At 37.0% G+C, this 23,663-nt stretch overlaps 1 protein-coding gene across 1 annotated transcript in view; it reads left to right on the top strand.

The window, feature by feature from the left end:
* The window catches only part of IMPG1 (interphotoreceptor matrix proteoglycan 1), a gene marked incomplete at both ends in the record, with an annotated part of 57,319 nt that extends 33,973 nt beyond the window's left edge, over positions 1 to 23,346 (top strand). The window contains 4 exons of the mRNA XM_080341400.1: positions 15,888 to 16,459; positions 17,244 to 17,463; positions 20,797 to 21,007; positions 23,307 to 23,346. Coding sequence (XP_080197526.1) covers positions 15,888 to 16,459; positions 17,244 to 17,463; positions 20,797 to 21,007; positions 23,307 to 23,346 — 1,043 coding nt within the window. The remainder of the gene's footprint in view (positions 1 to 15,887; positions 16,460 to 17,243; positions 17,464 to 20,796; positions 21,008 to 23,306) is intronic.
* Positions 23,347 to 23,663: the final 317 nt, after the last annotated feature.

The raw sequence follows: 23,663 nt of genomic DNA, 5'->3' as shown, positions 1-23,663 counted from the left end.
TCTGTCAATCTGCAAAACAGAATGAACTGTCTAGAGCTGTAAAAAAAAAAACTTCTCCAAAATAAGACCCACTCTTTGTTCCTCCTCGTTGAACACAAGTTATGTCTAAAACAAGCAGTAGAATATAAGAATTCCATCATCCTCTCTGCACCTGTATAGAAGGATAAAAAAAGATTGTTCGATATTTAAAAAGAAGGTATGTCATGTTAGCAATGACACAAAATTGTAGTTACTATATTTGCTTACAGTCTTGTAGTACACAAAACATACTGCATGCTTAGCAGAAGAGAGAAGTTGAAAAGCTATTTACTGAGTTCTTAAAATAATAACTAGTGTATACTTTTTAAAACTTTTTCTCTTTTAATAGCTTTTTCAATTCTGGAAGTCCGTTGCATAGCATTCCTTGCATTCTTTTATTTCCCTAGATGTTGCATGTTTTATAAGAATTAATAGAATTTGATCTGGAAATTCCGGACCTAACAACATGACAGAGGTTTTATTAAAGTCAATAATGTCAGTGATGTTAATTGTAATATAGTAAGCAGAATTCCCCATAGCAAGTATATGTTTTTTCACATCTTGTGCCTGGCTGCATTTCACAGCAATGTTTCTTAGTAATATTAACAAACAAACAAACAAAACAAAACAAAAAAACACCTTTTAACTATTGTCAGTATGAAACAGCAGGAACTACTTAGACTGTGTTGTATAAGGCTGGAGAGAGGGCTACGGTTTAAACAACTGCCTGCTATTTGGTGACATTAATTTCCAGCCATTTTCCCACCCTACAGTCCAGAAGATGGAACAGATTTTATTCATCATGTCTAGAACTTCAAATGCATACTTCTTTACCATGAAAGGAACAGCTGGCTAACAGAAGTAACATAGTTTGAGATTCTTTTACGTGTCTTCGTCAGCTCAGTTTAACAGATGGATTTTATTGCATTGGTTATCACATGTGTAACTACAGGATTAACATTACTACAGATTCCTGAACACTGAATGTCTACAGCCTACACCAACTAATTTAATTGTGCCTCCCGGAGCAAAGCAATAAAAAAAACTCTTTCACAGCTCCCAAAAAGACAATCAGACTCAGCATCACACACAAATACAAAAGCAGTTTTGCATACAACCTCTAGGGAAAGGTGTTAAAAACAGGGGAGGGACAAGAAGTCAAACTAACGAGAGGTATCCTTTTAAGCCATGCAGGATGAGATTTGTCAGATTTGGGCAAATTGTGGGAGGAAGGAGCCAGAAGCAAGTGTGAAGCTTCTTTCAGATAGTCCTGTGCTCATTCTGGACAGTGATACTGTCTGTGGGCAGTAAAGAGCAGTGAAGGATAGACAGTCATTCTGGGCAGTGATGGCAACTACCCCACCCCTTGAAATAGTCCAGATGTACTAGGAAGATGCTAAACTGTCTTTAAGTAAACCTAACCTTTGAATTTCAAATTATGTTTTGAGATTTCTCAATGGAATTAAGAGAAAAAAAAAATGGTACAAATTTCCAGACGTCTTAGTGAAAAGTTCTGAAATGCCTGGATCAGAGGTCGAGATATAAACATTTGACTGCTCAGAAAAAGGTCTTCCTTAGCTGTAGCATCTTCAAAATTTAGACTATTTCCATTTTCCATTTACAACCAGTGCAAAAAAAGATTTTTTTCTACTTTCTGAGGTGATACCTGTTCCATGTTCTCCAGCATTCCTCTTTCTTTTTCATATTTTTTCCCCTCTGGAGTTAACTCATCAAGATCTCTCTCTGTACCATTTTCTTCTCCCTGTGTTTGCAGTCTTCCTGTCACTGTATCTAAAACAGCAAGATCATTCACAAAGGAAATGTAACACACTAGTCAGATTGTTATTTCAGGTACCAAGAAAATTTCAGCAGTAAAACAAATGCAAACAAATGTATAAACAGATAAATGAGATCACGAAGCCTGTAACAAAAATTATTACATACTTTTACTTCCAAAACAGTAAGAATAATATTAGTTTGTATTTGTTTTAATGGTAGCTTCTAACAAATTATATAATCCAGGCAAATGGCTATCCCAAAATCCTGACCACCATGGAGGAAGCAATATTTCTGAAGAAGTTATTCCAGAGGCATAGGACAAAATAAATCTAGCAGTAAAATACTTCAGCCATTCTGTTGTACTATATCTCAGTCTCATCAGCCTGCACCATCTTCAAGCTCTCAAGACAGTGAGAGAAGTCGACTCTGCAGGGTGTGTCACAGAGTTATTTTCTGTGAGAAAAAAAGAAAAAGAAAAAAAAAAAAAGAAAAAAATTAAAATGAACACTGATGAGGACTAGATGGTGGTCACATCTCTGTTGGCGTAACTGATAAGAACCTGATTAATTTCTATAACTGCTCTCATGTTCACACTGCCTTGTTGTGAGTAGTCCTATTTGACATCATCCGTCTGTGCAACAGTTATTTGGATTTTGCGCTCCTTGCTCACTACTATTGCTAAGCAATCTCTCAAAAAACTCTGTTTCCTGGATGTTTGGGGATTCTTTCTGCCTCTGCTTCATCCCTCGCTGCCTAAGCACCATTGTGCTTAGCATAGCTTTCTATTTGATGTAACCAGCATTGTCATGGAAAAGAAAATGCTTCTTGCAAGAACCACTCTGGATGTTGCAGGATTGGAATTCACCCATTCTTTGTGCCAGCAACGCTCACCAGTTTTTTCACATTGATGGTTATACAAGGTAAGAACTCCTCTGTTTCCTTGCATGCTTTTCTGTTTTTCTTATGTTTTCTTTGATCATTAACTAACAGGCTTTTCTCAACATCCTCCTGCATCAGGTCCTCTCTGTGGTCTCTCGCCTGCTGCCCCAGATGTGCAAAGAATGCTTTTTCTGGAGGTGCTGCTTCTATCTGATGCTTGGAGAAGTGAACAAGTATGTCTAGCTACATCATTTTCTCAAGCATTATATACGATATTGATTAGCCTAAAAGTTATCTGTGAGATGAAGATGAAGATGAAGCTGAATGCAAAAGTTTCAGCAGGCCCACATTAGGACACATCAGATTTAAGAAAAGGTTCGTATTATGTTCACTGTTGTGATAAAGTTAGAATTGCATACTTGGAGTAACACAGGTATCCTGAAGAGTCCTAAAGATATTAGGTTATGCAATTAGCACGTGGTCAAAATTTAGTGATGGTCTGCTGCTCAACTATCTCTGTGCTGGAGACAGCAGTTACAACCTGAATAAAACAAAGCGTGTATCACAACTTCAAAACATACTTTAAAATGCCAAAATGAAATGATTAACCCAAGCAAAAGAGTATGAGAGAAACAGAGTACTATCTATTATATTTTCCCAATTTAACACATCACTTGTTTGAATTACTAAGCTGTCCAATCACTTCAGTTCAGTTTTATTTAAGGTTAAGCTTCACTTCCTTCTTATTCATGCCTCCTCGCCCTGAATACGCAGTATAAACTCACATTAACCAAAACAACTGAATCTTTATATGCAATTGGTACTTCTAATGACTCAGTGAAATTATTGTCTGAAGTACAGAAAACAATTTATATTTCTGCTAAGAAAATTTGCTTATCCAGAGGCAAACATCCTGAGTTACATGGAATGTGAAAAAACGTAACACCTCCTTCTCCATCTACATAGATAGCAGAAAGATATACCTCACTGCTCTTCCACTTGTTCACTTGTACTTTTTAGTCTTAAGTCTCTTCCCAGATGAAGGTACACATTGCTACCTCATTGCTTCTACAGGTGCACACCTGCACCAGATACACATATTCTACACACACGCTTGGAATTTCTCTCATAAACAGTCATCACTATTGCTAGTAAACTCCATTGCTCCTGCAGCTAATTCTCCTGTACTTCAGATGCTCCCTTTCAGGCTTTCAAAACTAACCATCCTTCAGTACTTTTGTTTTCCAAATGCTATCACTTCTCCTATAATTATCATTTGCCTGGTGATTGTCCCCTTCCATGTTCAATGCTATTTCACTCCAAACTAACCATCTCCCTCCCTCCAAATTCATCCTAATACTGCCTACTTGAGATCAGCTCACTAACCAAAACAGGCTTTTAATTAGTTGCAGGTAACCCTCCACTACGAGTGAGATGCAAAAAAATGTAACATAGGCTTTCGTACATGCCAGTCTCAGAGCCCATCTTGTGTTAAAAACAACTCATGGTCATCTTTCTGTCTCTGTGCAGAGACAAATAATGTATTCAGGTCCTGAATAAAATAATTTGAAAACTGTGACCAATGCAGTAGTAAAATAAGAAAAATATTTTAAAACAAATAGGACAGATTTTTAGGCTGAGGGTGTAAGATTACGTTTACTATTGAATGAAATTAATCCAGTTTACATGTCATATAGTCCAGTTGGAATAAATACAGCTAAAGTGACACTGCTGAGACTAATATGCTCTAAACAATGTATTTCACTCATTCATTAAAAATCCTTGGTCTTGCTAGAAATGCTACCTTTGAGAATTAATCTGTTATGATCAAACAGTACTAAAATTTTTATTTTCTAAAATGTTTAGATTCCTCTCTTCAGAGAATTCAGTATCTTTCCAGCTTAAGAAAGTCCATTGAGTTCAACCTGGTATTTTGAACAGTGAGTTCCTTGTTAGGGGATAACTCATGCCACTTGCATTAGACCATTATAGGCAAGTTGTAACTTGTGTGCTCTGAATCACAGCTCTGGATGGAGTTTTCTACCTCTGTCTATGAGCTACAGGGAGGGCTTGGCCTTCCAGCTTAGATTCTCTCAGCCATATCTGAAATGCCTCACATAGGTGACACTGATGTTAATATAAATTTAAGTTGCATGTTCTTCAATTTGAAAGATCCACTAGTATTTATAGCTAAAAGACATAAAAATCTTAAATGGAGGCCAATGTGCCATAATATTTATACTAAATTTAATGTTTTTTTGTTTGTGAAAATCTAGAAATATGCAAAACTCTTGCCAGGATAAATCACATATATTTGCACATTGCAATTGGTGTGAGGTTGTTTTTGGTGTTTTTTAGTTTGTTGGTTAGTTTTTGTTCTGATTTCTGCTTGAAGATAACAGCATTTTTTTCCAATATTCTGTTGATATTGCTTTCTCTATGCAACTTTATAGAAAGGGCTAGATACAATTTCAAGCAACAATAACTAGGTGTAAGTTAGAAGGAGGCAAAAGTTTCACTTTCATTCAACAGAATGGTAAGATCATAATGTGCATCAGTAAGAACATGATTAAACCAAGCCTGGATGCAAACGAATTAGTTTCTTATTCACTTTATTGCATTTATATGTTTGGGTGTCTTTTTCATTCTTCCCAACTAGTGGATTTTTTTTTTTTTTAATTAAAGTATTGTAGAATATAATATTGTAGAATAGTGGTGCCAATAACAGAAAAATGAGTTCACAGTTAAAATCTTATATATGGCCAAATATTCCTTTAATAACCATCTTTATTGCCATGCAGTTTCAGAGATAATGGGCTTTCAAGCAGAATGGGCAGGGATTGACTGAAAAAGTATTATTCATTAATGACATCCTCATACCTGAGGATTTCAGTTCCTAACCAATACATTTCAATAAATCTTGCCACTGTTTTGGTTTATTTTTCAAGAGATCAGGAGTAATGAGGTTGGAAAAATACTACAGCAACAATATATTTCAGTCCCTTCTCCTAAATGTATGCATGACCTAGAGCAGTGGCTGCAAACCTGGCCAAATTTGTCTTAGATCATTAAGTTCAATTCTCCTCTTTATTGACAAATTCTCTTTAAGTTATTGTAAGGTTAGTGCTAGTTATACCTAGTATTTCTTTCATGTGGATTTTTTCCTTGTTTTAGTTTCCCGTTGTATCTGTAAGTTCTACTAGTAGTCACATTTTTTGTTACAGTAATAAATGATGTTTCATCTTCATATTATCACCACTACCCAACAACTGTTAGGAAAAGTTAATTGCAATCCATGTACCTTAATGCAAACATTTTACATGAGAACAGTCCCAAATATTTATTTAAATGCCATTTTTTGAGAAACTAGTATATGTCTTTAAGACTTCTGCACCCCAGAGTCTTATGATGGTCTCTCAGGGAATTTCAAAGCAAACATACAGCTAAAGGCTGTATGGATGCATTTTACTGGACTGTGTAGTTATCCCTGGTTTCCATATTTAAACCATCTATTACCTGACAATGGTGCTTTGGTTGTCATGAGCTGCTCAGATTCAGAATCCAACCATGAAGGATGGATTTAACAAGCCAAGTCAGTGCTAAGGCATCTGGTCCGAAGTCATTATCAATAACACTAAAATTGAAATGAATTCTTTTAAATCATCATCGTGTAAAACCAGCAGGATATTTCCAATTAAATATCTCCTTCCATCTCTCTCACACAGAGTCACTTGTTCCATTACAAAACTACGAGAAAAATCAGATTACCTACACCTAAGGCACAACAGTTTAGAATAATAAAATACACCTCATTCTGTGACTTTCAATCCATTAATTCCATGTTTTTCACATACAAGTAACTATATACTATGAGAAAACAAAATGTGTATTCAGTGTTTTCATTATTTTTTTTGGCAAGCCTTCAAGTGCTCATATGGTTACAAGATTTTAAGAGAGTCATGGGATTTAACTTTCTAATTTCATGTTTGTCTTTTCTGTTTGTAGGTCCTTGGGTCAACATATTAATTGAATATATATCATGTGACTTCTGTTCTGTTTTTACCATTTTGCAAACTAATAAACTTCTATACCACAAACTGTCCAATGATCCCATCACCTACAAAAAGTTGTTCTTTTTTATCCTATCATGTAGTTGAGAAAAATAGAGCAAATGGGTAGGGATTTGGAGGGTTCTTTCAGTTCTGGTATTATAACCTGTCAGATTTTGTTTCTAGTCATTCTAAAGTGAAATAAATAAAAAAATACTATTCCAGGTTCCAGATTCTCCATTTGGGAATCTCCAAAATCGTTACAGTGGCATGCAGGAGTATTTGCAGCATTTAGATGGATGCTTCTTTATGTTTCCAGGTGTTTGTAAAACTTTGGGCTATTTTCACACAGACTTTGTTATTTTACATTTATGAAATAAATTTTTCAAATTGCAGATAAGTTAACAATGAGCATAAGAGAATAAGAATCCGCCTGAAGCTATGGTTTTAAGTGAGTTGTTTCTTATTCAGCTTTGATTCCATTCCTTTATATAAGTGTATTCACATTTGCGAATTCACTGCTACTTGGTTTTGCGTCTCTATTTAATTCATTGATGTGAGTACCAGTGTAGTCCAGACTTTTCAGTTTATGATGGTATCTTACTTGTTCTAAGATATATTTTCATATTATTTTACTATGGTAGCAAATAGTGCAGAACTTCAATACAAAATAACTTACAATATATAATAGTCACAGAAGCCTCTGGTGTTTTAACATGTTTTCATTGTAAATGTACTTACTAATTCCCCTACTGCACAAGAATATTCTAATGTCCGTTCAATAATTTCTTTAGTGAGGGCTTTAATCAGAAAACTGACTTTTAGAGCATTTGAGCACTAGAATGTCATTTTATCTGGCAATCTCAGTAGCAGATAAGGTAATGTTTCTGTAAATGTTAACAGTAACTTGTCATGTTATGGAAATGACCTGCTACTGACCTACTGTCTAGGCAAGGTATCTAATTATACACCTGTCTGTGTAGTATTCTTATAAAATGCAGGTATACTTCTATAACATCCAACCTTATAGTCTCTTAATTATGAGTGTGAATACAGTTAACTGACTAAAGCAATAAATATGGAAATACTGACTTTTCTTCTACTGTAGTCAGAAGAGCACCAAGGCAAATGGGTGTTTCTTTATCTTTTCTGAGTCTTAACTTAGGGAGAACAGTCACCATAACCAGGTGTAGCAGTTCCTAAAGTAAGTGGAGAGATGGCAACAGGTTGATGGTTCAGGCCCAGGTTTAACAGATTATTGCTGAGTGCTCTCCAGTGTCTTTGCCATAGATACTGCCATCTCATAGTATCAGTGCAGACTGAAGTAAACTCTTGCTACTCAGATCTTTGAGGATGCTTTAAACACCAGGTATTCCTGTACTGTTCAAAGTACTTGTGTTTTTCTGAAATGCTTAATCCTTTATAACTGGTGAAATATGAGAATGCCAAAGATGGTTGTTAAAATTTAATGGTCAAGTCTTTCAGTATATATAGGTCTATAAAGTAAGCTTGCCCAATGAATTGTATATATATTGTATTCCCACCTGCTGTACTTAAATGACTAATTTGAAGCGGAAAACATTTTAAAAAATCTCAAATATATTTATTGCATTATTTCAAGACTTTTAAGAAGTAGGCTTTTAAAAAAAAAAAAAACATGCAATAAGCTTTAATGAGAAAACTATCAGCAGCTAGTTAATTGAAAGAAGTCCTTAATAAAACAGAAAAGAGCAAGCTGTATTACTATTTTCCAGCCATACACTGGCCAATGCATGTGAAAGTGACAATTACAGTAAAAATAAATTTGTAATCACACAAGAAACCAATGTTTCAGAGGGCTCTTACAGGTACAATGACCAAACATGAAATTTCTAAAGGTAGATGTGACTCCCTTTTGCTACTGACTTCCAAGAAGGCTGAGGAAGCTTGCATTCCCCAAGCAGACAAGGATCAACAAAAATATTAACACTCGATAAAGGGAATTCTTTCTCTGTATTGTGCAAGGTGAGTAAGACCAGCTGATTTATATCAGTGAAAAGTTTACGGGCAGTCAGACTTGTGAGCTTCATCATTCTGCTGCTCACAGGCAGATTTAGCTGTGCTGAGGGAAAAGCTGCAGGTAAGTAAAAGTTAAGATCTGGGCTTTGTTCTTAATTATTTACTCTAAACCTTTATGCATCTTTGAGGAACAAGTGACAAATTATTTCCTTTTTATTTCTGCAGTCACTGTAGAAGTATATAATACTACTGACCTCCAACAAAACAGTCGTGTTAAAGATCCCAAAGTGAGATGAGGGCCATGTCATAGCTCTGTTTGGGAGCAAAGGTATCAAATAACTGGGGCCTGTTGCCCCAGTAAAATTACTTAGCTGAGCATGAAAGTCAGTAAAACAGGGTTGTTCAGGTTGTCCAGTTGTTACCAAATAAGAGGTAGGCCTTGATGCCACTGTGTGGAGCCCAGCTAAAGAACAACCCTTGGAAGATTCTTTCATAATGAACATAGAAAAGATTAGTGAGATACAGCTATTCAACACCTTGAATTCTGCAATGATTTAGCTTTTCAGGTTCTTGATTTTGCAAATTTTATGTTATCCTCTTAGTTTTCAGTGTGTCATGTAGAACTGAATTGTTTTGAGAATTATGAGAGAAGATTATCATTAGTAAGTAGTATTTATTAGAATAGGAAGTACTCGTTTTGTGACATAATGTCAGAATGACATTTATTTGTGTCTTTGGTAATGAGAATATGATGACGAAGCACAGCTGAAATATATGAGAATTTTCAGAATAAACATCTTATATGAGTTACACAGAGCACTACATAGTAATGCAGCTAGAGCTGCAGCTATTAGGCTGTTCTGTGAAAAAATTTTAACAGACTACTCAAAAAGTTTCAGTGAGGATGCTAAGGAAAAAAAGGTCAAGAGATACAAGAATTTTTAGGACTGGAGAAGCGATGGGATTCACTGGAGTCAGTAGAGAAGAGGTTCTGTTGGGTTCACTGGATACTGAACCTGGCTTCTGGAGAGTTCTTACAGACTGACAGAATGACAGCCATAGATCATCCTGGCTCTTCTTGTTTGGCCTTACAGTTAAAAACACAAACTAAAGCAGTAAGTATGTGCTGCAAGGCATTTGTTGTGACATGCTAGGTTAGTGATCCTCTTAATTCTCTTAATGCTCATCTTACTTGTGGCTTCATTAAAAATGAAAGACCTCAAACACCAATCCAACACTTTACCTATTCGTTTGTACAGAACAGTCCTGCAACCAGGGGTTTTGTGACATTTCAGGTACCAACAAAATATGAAATTTGAATCCAGCTACTTGTCGTACGAGTGCATTTGGTATTTATATGCCCATGAGGGGGTTCTTACCTTGCGTTATGGACCAATCTCTTAACTGTACGCTTCTTCCTTCATTAGTTGTTTTCTTCAGCCAGCATGTATACAAATATATACATATATATTGTTATGCTGTAACTTTCATATACATAACAATATCTATCAGTGGACTTGGAAAATTTGTCTATAGCCAATAGGAAATGTCAGTGCTTATTAAGCTCATGAATTAAGTGAAATGTCAGGACCTCTTAATGTACAACCTTCTGGGCCTGCTTGTTAATGCAAACCCTCTAGACAAATGTCTCATGGCAATTTGACCTTTTCCAAACAATAATTCCTTATTCATGGTCAATTAGGAGTATTTTTCCTCACTTAAAATATAAAAGGACCAGCTAATTAAATACCTAAAATAAAGTTGTTGAAATGGCAGCTGATTTTTTTCTGGTAAGTCAAACCTATATATTTTACTCTCTCAGTTGGGAATAAATGCCTGCATGCGGCACTCTTTTAACAAAGATTTAATATAACGATGCACCCAGGAAATTGCTTCTTATTTTATTGTTTACCCATCGTTGCCAATAGCAGTTTAATTTGAGATATAAAATTCTTCTTGGTACGATATTGTCCTTCCTTGTCTATGTAATACAAAGAAATATCTGGAGAGTTCAGTGAACATCTTTGCAGGAAGGTAAGTGGTGGCTGAGAGTTAGAATTTTTTGTGGCTGACAGCGGTTTTTAAATCCATGTCATTGTTTAACCTTCAATATTGTTGCTCTCAGGGTATATTTGAGAGTGGCATCTTATTTTGTGCTCTCTGTGGGTTCCTTACAACTGAATGATAGTGTTGTAGACTAAAATGTATGCTGAAATGAAATATGCTGGGATTAGGAAGGTCTAAATTTTTTTAGAGGTTTCATAAAATAATTGCCTGTGTTTTTTCTAACCTTCTGCTGTAAAAATCTCATCTACAAGGAAAACTGGGTGAAGTTTTACAAATAATTGCTTTATGCTAAACCAGTTCAAGGGTATTTTGTGTTCAAAATTATATATATGTGCATATAGAATCACAGAACCATACAATAGTTTGGGTTGGAAGGAACCTTCAAAGGTCATCTAGTCCAACGCCCCTGCAATGAGCAGGGACATCTTCAACTAGATCAGGTTGCTCAGAGCCCTGTCCACCCTGGCCTTGAATGTCTCCAGGGATGGGGCATTTATCACCTCTCTGGGCAACCTGGGACAGTGTTTCAACACCCCCATCATGACAAACTTTTTCCTTATATCTAGTCTGAAAACCAATATATATATTTGTTTTATAAATAAACCAAGACTTTATATATATATATGTACATATATATATATATAACGAATATTTTAGATGCAAAAGGTTAATTTTTTTCATTCCAAGTGTCTAGGTATTCTTTGTTTCATCCATAGTTTTTAACCCCTTAGGACTGATTTTTGTTGAAGTCTCATGTAGACAGTGGAAAAGCTTGGCAAAACAAGGTGCAAATATTTCTACTGCTGATTTTAACATGTCACTTGTGTAGGCAAGTCTTACAGCACTACTGTCACATGCATGAGACAAAGGGCAATCAACAGAAGGGGTCAGAAACCCCTGGGTTTGGGACTAGTGGTGTGTGTCACTAAGTGTTCAACAGTCTTTTAAGTGACTCCACTTCCTTTCAGATTGCCAGGGACTGACACCACTTCTGTGGTCAGTCACCATCTGTCTCAGCTGGAGAGACAGTGACTGATGACTGATAAGAATTGGCAGCTTAGGAAAACAGGTGGTACATGCACCGGGATCATCTTAGTATGCCCTCAAGGCCTTTTAAGTTACTTTGCTTGTAATAAGAGGATGCCAGAAGACCTTCATAGTCTATGTATAGACTATATATACATATATACACACACATGTGTATGCACAGCTCTATGTCAAATGTGATATATAGATATATATACAGATATTTTACTTCAAACTTGCTGCAGTTTCAAAGCCATTTCAGTACTTCTTTCTCCTGTAGTTATTTCTTTCTGAAATATGATCTGCCCAAGAGATATCGACACAATCATATGATCGCGTGTGTGTTATCATGCTGAGAGAAGGTTGCTCTGTGGAGCTGCAGGTTCATCCCATCAGTAGATCATCCTGCATTAATGCCTCAGGCACTAATGCTAGGAAATCTGTTCTGAGTTCCCTTAAATAAATGACTCTCACTGCTTATCAGCATAACAAGTAATAGCAAGAGCTTTGTAAACAGAGAACATCACTAGGCTTTGTTTTTCTAATCTGTGCGTATCCTTGATTACACAAGAAACATGAGGACATGCCAAGAGAAAAGCATCTCAAGTTCTCAATGAAGTATTGGGGCATCAGGCTGTGGTACAGAGTTTGGTGATACATGTGGTATCTACAACTCCGGGTTCCATACAACACTCTCCTTTTTTGGCTGCTCAGTAGGACTAGAGGGACTACAACAGTAGCCCTTGTATTACACTGTCAGCAGTGCAAATCACTTATCCCAGCAAATAAAAGGAGACTGCACAACTGTGCCAGTTTAAATGGGAATTTGCTGTACCCACTTCATGGTCCTGTTGTGCTTCCAAATCACCAAAGTCTGGCCTTACAGCAAAGGAGCAGCACTTGGTCTTCTTCTGCATCCCGTCAGACACAGATGCTTCATATCAGCAGTGTATTTCAGAGTCTTTTTCAGAATCACCAGTACTCTAAGCTTGCTTGCTATTTTGCACACTTCAGTCATGAACAGTCACTGGGGATGTGGGAGGAGCTCATCATGTGAAAGGTAAGGAACTATTTTGTAATCTGGCAGAGTGCTTTTCACCTGAGAGCCATGGAATGCTTTTCTCCTGATCCCCAGCCAAATCCTGATCTCACTTGCTCAGGTTTTATGCTACCACAGTTCTATTGCTGTTGCTGAGTTCACTGCTGATAAATATTGGATTAGAACTCCTATCAAATGCAAAATATAGTCTCTTATCAACTGGAAATTTTTGTCATCTAAATCATTCTGGTTTCCATGTATTCTGGTAGTTAAAATGAGACACTTCAGGGAAAATGTTTTCATACATGCAGATGAAGGCAACAAAATTGACTATAAAAATATGCCTTGTCCAATATGGGAAAAGGATGCTAAATATTGACAGAGATGAGTGATCTTACAGAATTTACCATCAGCCAGCTAGTGTTAAGAGCAAAATAGGCATCCCTGTGGCATGCCACTTCTTCGCAGCTGCCCTCCCTAAAACCTGGGTTTTGGAAAACCGTGGCAACACCCAGCTCCTGTTGATGTCTTACAATGTGCCAAAGTAGAACAAAATGTTTGTCAATTGCCACCAGCTGTCCAGGCCAGTTTGGGATCTGTTTGGAAAAAGTGTCTTTGTTGACTGTTCTACTTTCAGCTGCAAGATAACAGGGGAATCCTGCAAGAACCTGTAACAGTAGCTAATAACCAGGTCTTGAAAAGAAGGAGAGCATCTTGCAGGCAGTTGCCTTACAAACTTGCAATATTTTGTGCAGGCAGAAAGCAGCAAATGTGGAAGGTGACCTTTCCCTGATTAACCCTGTCAGAGTACTCCACATCTTGTTTCTAGAATGCTTTTTTTATGTGAAACTAATAGAACACGTGCTGTTGCTGTGCTAAACTCGGCTCTAGCAGGAATTTGCCTGATATTCCTCAGCACCTTGCTGAGATACAGTGTTAGCATCTGTTACTCAATACCTGTTAAAAACAATCTTAAAATACATTGTGCTTTCAGATGGGTTTATTTGTAATGGAATAACGTTTGCACTAGTTACTGATGTAGTGACTGAAGAAATAGCAGCAGATGCAGGAGTGATCCTTCCAGGCTGCTTTATCTTTGGAGTTCCACTTCAGAGTGTCCAGATTATTTTTGGAAATGGTTTCTAGAAGTTCACTTCCCCACAGGACAAAAAAACCCTAGCTCTTCCCTTAGCCAAGGCATGTCAAACACCTCACCTAGGTGTTCCTGCTCCAGCAGGTGGATTGGACTAGATCATCTTTGGAGGTCCCTTCCAATCCCTGACATTCTGTGATTCTGTGTGTGATTCTGTGAAATGGAAAACCTTGGAACTGAGACTGGGAAGAGGAACACTCCATTAACACCATGTCACTGGTATTCCAGGGCAAAATTTGCCGACCTACTGGTGATGTCAAGCTATGACACAATGGAAAGTGTTTCCCATTTTCAGAAAACTGTAATAGTCCTTACCACTCTGATACCTGAGAGCACCTGAGAGAAATCAGTGCTACAAGGAGCTGAAGAGATTGATTTAGATAACAGAAATTATGTAAGAGGCAAATTAGGCATCTTACATAAATTCTCTCTGTATGTTCTGAAGTCAACAGGGAGATACATATACTACAACACACCAAATGAAACAAATGATAAAGGGGGAAAAATATATATATGCTCTTAACATAGGTTTATGCAAAGCAGTAATCAGAAGGGAGAAAATTATTTTCTAGTGCCTGCTTTTGCTAAAACCACATAACATGCCTTAGAGCCATTCTTTGCTGTTTTGAGAAGTGTGGTCAGCTTAGCAGAATGGAGCTATATATAGCTATATAGAAAATAACCCACATTAGACCAACACATTGTATCTGCAGTGAAGGAGCAAAGACCTGTGTTGTTAAATGAATAGTGCCAAGAAGATAGACAGCTATCTCATATTAAGCTTTATTTTGTTGAAAGTGTACATTTGTTCCTAAAAACAGCAATACAATAAGCAGAAGATTGGACCTCATTCATTTAGAAGCAAGGAAACAGAAAGGGATCTGAAGAAAATCCATGGGCAACTCCAATGCCATGGACAGGATTGCTGCCTCCTCCTTCAGTCAGTTATTCCAAATGCAAAGATTTCCTCTCCCTTAGTACTTTCATTGGCCACTAGGAAGAAATCAGTGCATAGGGAATGGAAGAGCTCATCAGCTGGAGAAAACTTCCCTATCAGCTGACAAGGGATTTTGCCTACAGGGGGCTGCTGAAAGTTCCACGTGAAGAGCCCACACAAGTATATCACTGGAATAGGACAAAATTGTCAACTTTGGTAGATGCCTGTTGCTCAGAGGCCATCATTTTCCTTGAAGTCATTGTGATCAGGTAGCTGCAAGCCAAATTCAGAGAGTCTCATTCATCGTGCTTTAGATTTGGATTTCAGCTACAGCTACCACACATCCCAAATTCACACCAAGCCCCAGTGGGGACCTCATAAAAGTTCAGCATCTGCATCAAATGGCTGCTTCAAGTGCAGAAGATGATTTCTTAAGGTTTGAATTTGTTTTCACTACTGCAGTTTCCTTTTAGGTAAATTGACACAATTTGCATCTGAAGAGGCGCTACTGTTTTTCTTAACCACATTTTATGATTACTGACAAATAACAGCTTTAACCTCTCACAGAGGGAACAGAATGACTCCGTCATGCAACTGATCCAAGCAGACAGCTCAAAGCTGTGATCTACTTTTTTGGTCAATATAAACTGACAGTGTGATTATGTACCTTCAAAACAAGAATGCCCTTCGGAATGGCTCAGGAAATATTTACCAAGTGTAATTACTATTTAAACACAGCACCCACAGAAATCTCATCACTCAAATATGTGGATGGAGTGTTTTTCCTTGGTGATGGCAATAACATTTTCGTGTTAAATACCGTTAAAGCTTATTTTTAAAAATGCTTCAGTGGAAACACAATATGCATGTTGTATCCGTGCTTGATGTTTGTTATACTTGCTTTTCAAAATAGCTATTTGTTTTTCCCCTGTTTTTCTGCAGCAGTCAAGATCGTGGATGAACCAGAATCATCAGGCAATGACATTTTAGTTACAGCCAGCACTTACGAAATGTTGCCTTTCTTTATTGGTTCAAGTGATCTCTCTACCACGCAGCCTGAAGATGTTATTACAGGCGTGCTACCATTAGACCAAACAGCACCACAGCCCACAGCAACCAGCCCATCCTACAGCCAGTCTCAGATCATCGAACAGTCCCTTGAAGTATCAGATCCCTCACTGCCTGCATCTGAGATTGTTCCTCCTGATGACACCGGGACAGGAGTGCAGGATATCGCCGCTGAGTTGGATCATGTCAGTGTGATGAGCACAGCAGCCCTAGATGAAGTGGAGCACGGCAGTGGTTACATCTCAGTGCTGACAACTGAGCCTGCAAAAGCCACCCCAACTCCTACGCTGAAGTATGTAACTACCAGCTCCATGACAACTGCAGCCAAAGGCAAAGAACTAGTGGTTTTCTTCAGCCTGAGGGTCACCAACATGCACTTTTCTGATGACCTCTTCAATAGGAGTTCGACAGAATACAAAGCACTAGAACAACAGTTCATGCAATTGGTGGGTGAAAATCAAGTTTAATAACATACGCAGTAGTCAAGCACGGTTTAAAGAAATACATGGCAAAGCACAGTATTTTAAAAATGTCAGACCCTACTACAATTCAGTCTGATAAGCTGTATATTTAAAGAACTGATAAGCCTGGGATGCTCTCAGGGTATGAAAAAGAGTTTATGAAGTCAGTGATGAAAGTTTTCACTTGTGCAAGAGATTCCAGATATACACCTGGCATGTAATTTATTTGGCTTTTTCTAAGATACATGTCACCAGTATAGCAATGCTGATTACATCTAAGGCTTGTGCCTACATGCTGGAATTAAAAATAGGCCTTTTAATATACATCATAGCTTAGCTGGGAGGATGTAATTAGATATGGATTTTCTCTATGGGTACAATAGGGCAGAAGGTCAGCTCAGTAACATGCCTATTATGCTATGCCCTAACCTGCCTGGATTGAATGTTTTAAAATAATTAAAGTTGGCTTTTGAGTCAGGCGACTTTTTTCTCTTCCAGATGAATAAACTCCCCAACTGCTGTGCATTTCATTACAGGCGAAATTGCTGCCCATACGTCTCAGTGCATTATTGATAAAGATGTAAAAGTCCAGAAGAAGACAGTGCTAAACAAAAAAATTAATTTGGTGGTGGAGTTTAGCAACTGTACTACATTCAGACAAATAAGCATGTGATGTGTGTACTTGATAGTAAAAAGTGACTATAAGAGAAATTAATAGCAGGTAGACATTGACAGTAAGCTAAAATAAAGGCAAATTTTTGTTTTGCAGCTACTTCCTTACCTCCAGTCCAACCTTACAGGTTTTAAGCAGCTGGAAATACTGAACTTCAGGAATGGAAGTGTGATTGTGAATAGCAAAATGAAATTCGCCAGGACAGTGCCATACAATATCACAGAAGCAGTACACTGCGTTTTGGAAGATTTCTGTGATGCTGCAGCCCAACTCCTCAATTTAGAGATTGACAGCTATTCCCTGGATATTGAGCCAGGTAAGATTGAATTAATAATGTATGTGCAAAACCAAGCAGATAATATTTTCCAGATTGTTGCGGCTTCTGAAGTATTACTCTTTTGGAAGTAACGGTATTAGCAATAGCCTCCCAGTGATCCAGATTAATGAGAAAACCCAAGATGTTGCAAATTATCTGCAGACATATTTTCATACCATAATGAAATGCTGAGCAGAGGTGTCGGTCTGCGCATGTGCACCAACTGCTTTTCAGAGGCAAATACAGAAAACGAAAAACTCTCTAGAATAAGAGCTGGGTGAAGACAGGCGTAGAGAATGCTCATGTACAGCTTACAGAAGTGACTTATGCAAGTCTTGGACCTGATTATGTGAACGTAACTTCTGACGATTTTTTGCAAGGTTGTAAGCAAACCATAGCTTAGAGCATCATTAAATCTATTTTTAAAAGGCTACAGAGTTCAAGACAGAAGGAAATAATTTCTAGGCATAACTGGATCCTACAGCTACTCACTCACTGGAGCATCACTGTATGTAGCACTCCATAGATGTGTAATTTCATAATATTTCCTGATCTAGTAACTTTCAAATAAGTCTGTAGTCTTTGTTAAAGAGTATAAAGTCAGTAACAACATATATAGATACTATTGTGATGTCTGAACCTTAAAGTTTTCAAAAACTATATTCTTTTATAAAATTGAAGCCTGGATCTATTTTCAGGTTCTGGTAATTATTTCAGGGCTGAATTTAATTTCATTGCCAATGAGAATTTCAATGCCATGGAGAAGAAAGATACCAATGCCTTAGCATGCAGATGCCTTTAGCTTCTTTGGTTAAGCTGTGTTTTTATGTACAAATCTCTGACAGCTCCAGAACAAAAAAATCCATTTACGTTTAATGGAGGCAGTTTCTAGTTTGTTTTCAATACATGTAACTTGTTGTGGCCACTAAGAGAATGGGTAGTGTGCAGTAAAGAAAGTTAACAAAATCACAGCATTTAAACTTTCAAATATTGCTATGATAAAAAGATTTTTCATTGAATAAAGGAAGAAATGAGTTCACTAGAAAGTGTGAACTTGAAGCTATCAAACATTCCTTGCTTCAGTATTAAGTTTTCATTAAATAAAACAAAAAAGAAGTTGCTAAAATGCTTATATAGAAAAATTTTAAAATCTTTCACCTATATCAGCTGCTGTACTGATGTGGCATTTCAACATTAATTCAATCAAACAATACAACAATGAATTTGCTGAGAGAGCTATTCTTTCAAGGCTTATGAGCAGCAATAGAAGAAGTTATGTTTAGAAAGCAAATATATTCCCATATAGGTGTTTCAACACCCTATTGTCTTTTTACTTCAGAAAACAAACAAACAAACCCCAATATAAATCCCTCAAAAATCCCCAAACTGTTTAGTAAATTAAGGTAATTTAAGCAAATTCCTATTTATTGTGAAAGCAAGAGCCATCTAGCGGTAACGTTTTACCACATGGAAACACAGATGGGAACTGACAGTCCAAAATATATATCAAGACTCAGCAGCTGCAAATGGCTAACTGCATTGGTCATAAATAATACCATAAAGAATAGCATGGCAGACTTTGAAATATGCCAGCATGGTTTTGTCTTTGTACTGGTTTTTGTAATCTAAACAAAGTGAAGCCACAGAAAAGGTGACAAAGTACATCAGGTATGTAGTCCAACACTTCATTAATGAAAATGAAACATTATGACCAAAAAATGACCTCCTAACCCAGTGAAAAGCTCCTGCCAAATTCTGCTTGTCAAACAGAAACGCAATGAGCCTTTCAGCTTCTGGAAGGTGCAGGGCTGTGGTGCAGAACCCTGAGTAATGCTTAGACAGCCTATATCTCCTCATTAACAGTAGCAACCTTTATTTCCACTACTCTAAAGGTAAACTGTGACCATCAGAACTGCAGAAGGACTTGCAGGAGACATGCAGTTATGCAGCTGTCACTGTTTTAATCAATTACTTAATTATACAGGTTCTTTTATTAAACATTTTTAATTTGGAAGTGGTTTTTTTTGCTTGGAGTGCGATTCTGTGTGGGGTAAGAAAAGAATCTATAGTAATTAATATCCCTTTTTGATTTGCCAGCTGGTTTTGTTTCATTACAGACTATACTTTGTAATTCCTAATTGGTAGTATCAATGACCAGAGCAGAATACTTTTGGTTTTTTTTTGTTTTTCTTTTTTTTTTTTTTACATACAAGAAAAGGTTTGCTTCACAATAAAGTTACCTTGTAATTGACTTTATTACTTTGATGCCCAGTTGTTAGAGTTTACATGTACATAGATTTACAGTCTAGGAGCCAAAGAGATCCCAAGTTAACAGGTACACTGTATATAGTAAAGGGAAATTGAGCATGCTAAACCTGCTTTCACTAGCCTTATAAACAAAACAGAAAACTAGCCATAGAATTATGGAGGGGTTAAAAGTGAACAGCTCTGCTGGATTAATTTCTATCACTTAAGCATATCCTAGTGTATGTCTGAGATTCCCAATACCACTATAAGGAGTAAGATGCTAATTTTTCATTGAATTTAATGTTATGGAGCATCTGGGGCCATGAAGTGGCTCTGGAAGAAAATTCTCAGCCCAGATAGCACCTACAAGAACTAGATGCAATATCCAGTATAAATTTTCTTTTTAAAATACAGATTTTTCTTAGGAAATTTTAAGGCCACATAATTAAACAGAGGCCGGTTTTCCTCTGCCCCTGAAGGTGATTTTGACCAGATCTGAGACCAAGTTCCTCTCTATAGCTGAAGTTACATGTGCAAACTTCTTCTGAACAAACCCATAACTTTTTATTTAAAAAATAAAAAGCAAGTTTTTGCAGTGCTAAAACATCACTTCCAAAAATGCTCTACAAACACGTGGCAGTATTTCTAGGTTGTGCTCATCAAGTATTGTGCAGTATTCAACAATCTAATTCCCTCCCCAGTCATGTCCTAAATTATGTGTTAAGGATGATCATAGCCAAAACTATTTCTTACACATATGCAAGGTTGTAACATAGTATTCATAAAACTAGTGCTTACAGTAAAAAAGGATAAAAATATACAAATGTGAAAATACTTGTTAGTGAAAGGAAATTGCAGCTTAATACTCATGGGGTAAACAAACGTACAAATAAATATAGGCTTGCATGCTTGCTGCATCATCTACAGAAAGAAAGGATGTGTGTTCTTTTATGCTAGATTGTATCCTCCTATTGACATGCACAAGTTGGAGGCCAGTCAATGCGAATTGTTTTCTCTAGCTGCCACAAAGCTTGCCAAGTTACTCTGGGGTAATACATCAGTTAATGATTTACCCATTCTTTACAGCTGATCAGGCAGACCCCTGCAAATTCATGGCATGTGATGAGTTCTCTGAATGCATAACGAACGAGTGGACAAAAGAGGCTGACTGCCTTTGTAAACCCGGCTACGCAAGCCAAGACGGGTTACCCTGCCGGAGCCTGTGCGAGCTGGAGCCTCATCTCTGCGTCAATGGTGGGAAATGTGAGTTGGTTCCAGGAAGAGGAGCTGTCTGCAGGTAAATAAATGGTGCTCGACATCCATTCTGTTAACAGACCACTGGTACGTCTATTGCATGAAGAAGCAGGGCTGAGCGGACACTTCTAAACAGCGTAAATTACGCTAATAAGCCAAGACCTTAATATTCAGACACTTTAAGCTACCTTGCAATACTCTCCTTTGGTATAAATCGTCTCAGTATGGATAAATGTGTTGCTGCCTGTTAGTAAACACAGAACATGACAATCTAGATGTTTTTAGAAATGCTTTAGAAAATTATTAGAAATTCAGCAAAATTGGCAGAGACGATGAGTATGCAGCCATTCATTCTTTTCAGATTTCCAAGATATCTTGGAAAAATGAAATAATTCATTGACATTTTCACTATTGATTATGTAGTAGTACTTTAAGAAATTAAGTTTTTCTAAGTAAAAATTTTAAAAGAAAATAAAAAAGGAAATCTATATTCTTACAAACACACCTGTGAACACTCCTCTGACTCCAGACCACTCAAATGAAGCACATGAAGGCTGAGGCTGCTTTCAAGGATTTCTGGGAAAAAAATCGAAGATTAGCAGCTCCTTCTAACTGCAAACACATTCCATAAGAATTTTTACCTGAAATTATCTTAAGCCAATATTGCGAACTACCACAGCAACTGAACATATTGATTCTCCTTTGAAAGTATCAAGTTTCATCTTATTGTAAAACTAGACTACCCAGAGCATTTTACAAAACTGCACCCCAGACTGGCAGACACTACTTGACCAACCATGTGTATAAGAAAAAGACAAATTACAATCCTTGCACTTGTTTATTCTCTCTTAATACTGACTTTACTAAGTTAGTGATATGTGTTTTAGTGTAGTTAGGATTAACGTCAAAAAAATAAGACTACTGAATAAATATTTGTGTGATCATTTCACTGTAACAACAGAACTGCCATAATTCAGCTGCTGCAGTGGGTGTCACAGAAATGACTCTAGAAGATGATATCGAATTCAGCATAGTTACTGACAAATTCCTGACTTGAGGAGTCGCAGTAGGGCAGCTGCAGTATTTTGTACTAGAAATCAGCCTGCGAGCTGAAGAGCTCCTCTTCAAAACTCTGCTCAAGTATTAGTAAAATAGCAAAGAGTATAGCCGAACCATCCAAGACCAACACACTAAGAAAAATAACTCCACTTCAGAAAAGCCTTGACTTGATGGATGTCAATAACCAAACCATCATTTGGAATGATAAAAGTATTAAAAATAATAAGTAAAACTTTTTGTGAATTATAGAAAGTTACAAAGAAACTTATGAACAGTACTTTCTTTTTATTTAATACTCAATATGATGAGTCTAGGAATGTATTCTTTCCTCTGTTATCAATCCCATTATGTCATACAGACACATAACAATTAATTGTATCAGGAATACTGTGCTTATATGTAGTGGCAGATTTTCCTTTGTTTTCATTTGAGGTATTCTGTATTTTCTGCCTTCAAGTTCTGCATATTTTTCTCTTCCTCTCCCTGTTTTAGATGCCCTCTACCTAGACAGGAGTTTTACCAAGGACAGCGCTGTGCAAAACTTGCTCCAGAACCCACACAACCCTTCATTTTTAAACCTCTCATTTTTGGCTTACTAAGCCTTGTTTTTCTTTTCATCATTTTAATTCTTAAATTTAGAAGAAAAAGCAAAAGAAATTCTAATTTGCAGTAAGCTGTTCACAATCTTTTTCATTTAAAAATATTCCTTTTTTAAATTTTGCAATTTAAAATCTTACCTAAACAAACATGTTCTGCATTGTAGAAGTCCTACTCTCAACAGCTGCAATTCAGAAAGTGCTGTAAGGATTAATCCTGCTTTTGAACATGATGAACCTATAACTAGCTTTTGTCGTATGGCTTGTAGTGTAAGTGCTCATGTCAGTACCTCAGAGATCACTGATCCCGAAGCACTACACGAACTTGAAAACACAATTCAGCGTGGAGGTAAAATGCATGGAAATACTTTTCTTACCCCTCAACAAACAGCCCCCACCTCAAATAACAGGTCCATCTTCATGCATTAACCCTACAACTAAAACAAATTTGATTCTAACCTCTTGCTTGGCAATTTCAGGACTAAAAGCACTAATTCATTTATTTGCTTTCCACATTTACTGCTGTTCAGGTTTCATAACAGGATCGTAGAACTGCTTTTCTTACAGCTCTCTTGCGTGGCTTTGTTGGTTCATCCTATCTGAGTGCTTTTTGTGATTTAGTGAAATAACTGATCTAGTGGCTTTTTTGGTTTTCATTTTGTTCATTTTGTTTTTAAACGGTTGTAGGTCACCAGACCAGTTTACAAAACCAAGACTGACAATCTAGTCTCCAAATTTCTTCATTTCCGGCATCAGCCAGACAAAAACAAGGTTTGTAACTATTTTCAAGAGTTTTAGAATTCTGTTGAGTTTATTGTTTGTAAATGTCACCAGGAAGCCTCTTTGTACTAATTCCACACAAAGAAAAGCTCACTTTTCTTTGGAGGTTTGGTATGACAACAATTCCTTCTTAATTGCTTTTATGCAACCAAGTTCCATGCTGTATGCTCATTTGCTAATGCGCTACCCACTGAAACACATGAAGGAGGACTATCTAAAATGAAATAGCAACACAAAATGCAAACTGAAGGGGAGGTTTTAATA

The sequence above is a fragment of the Nesoenas mayeri genome, assembly GCF_963082525.1.
Source record: "Nesoenas mayeri genome assembly, chromosome: 3".
Classification (NCBI taxonomy): Eukaryota; Metazoa; Chordata; class Aves; order Columbiformes; family Columbidae; genus Nesoenas; species Nesoenas mayeri.
Note: the sequence above shows the minus strand (reverse complement) of the source record. Positions and strands in the feature narration are given on the sequence as shown.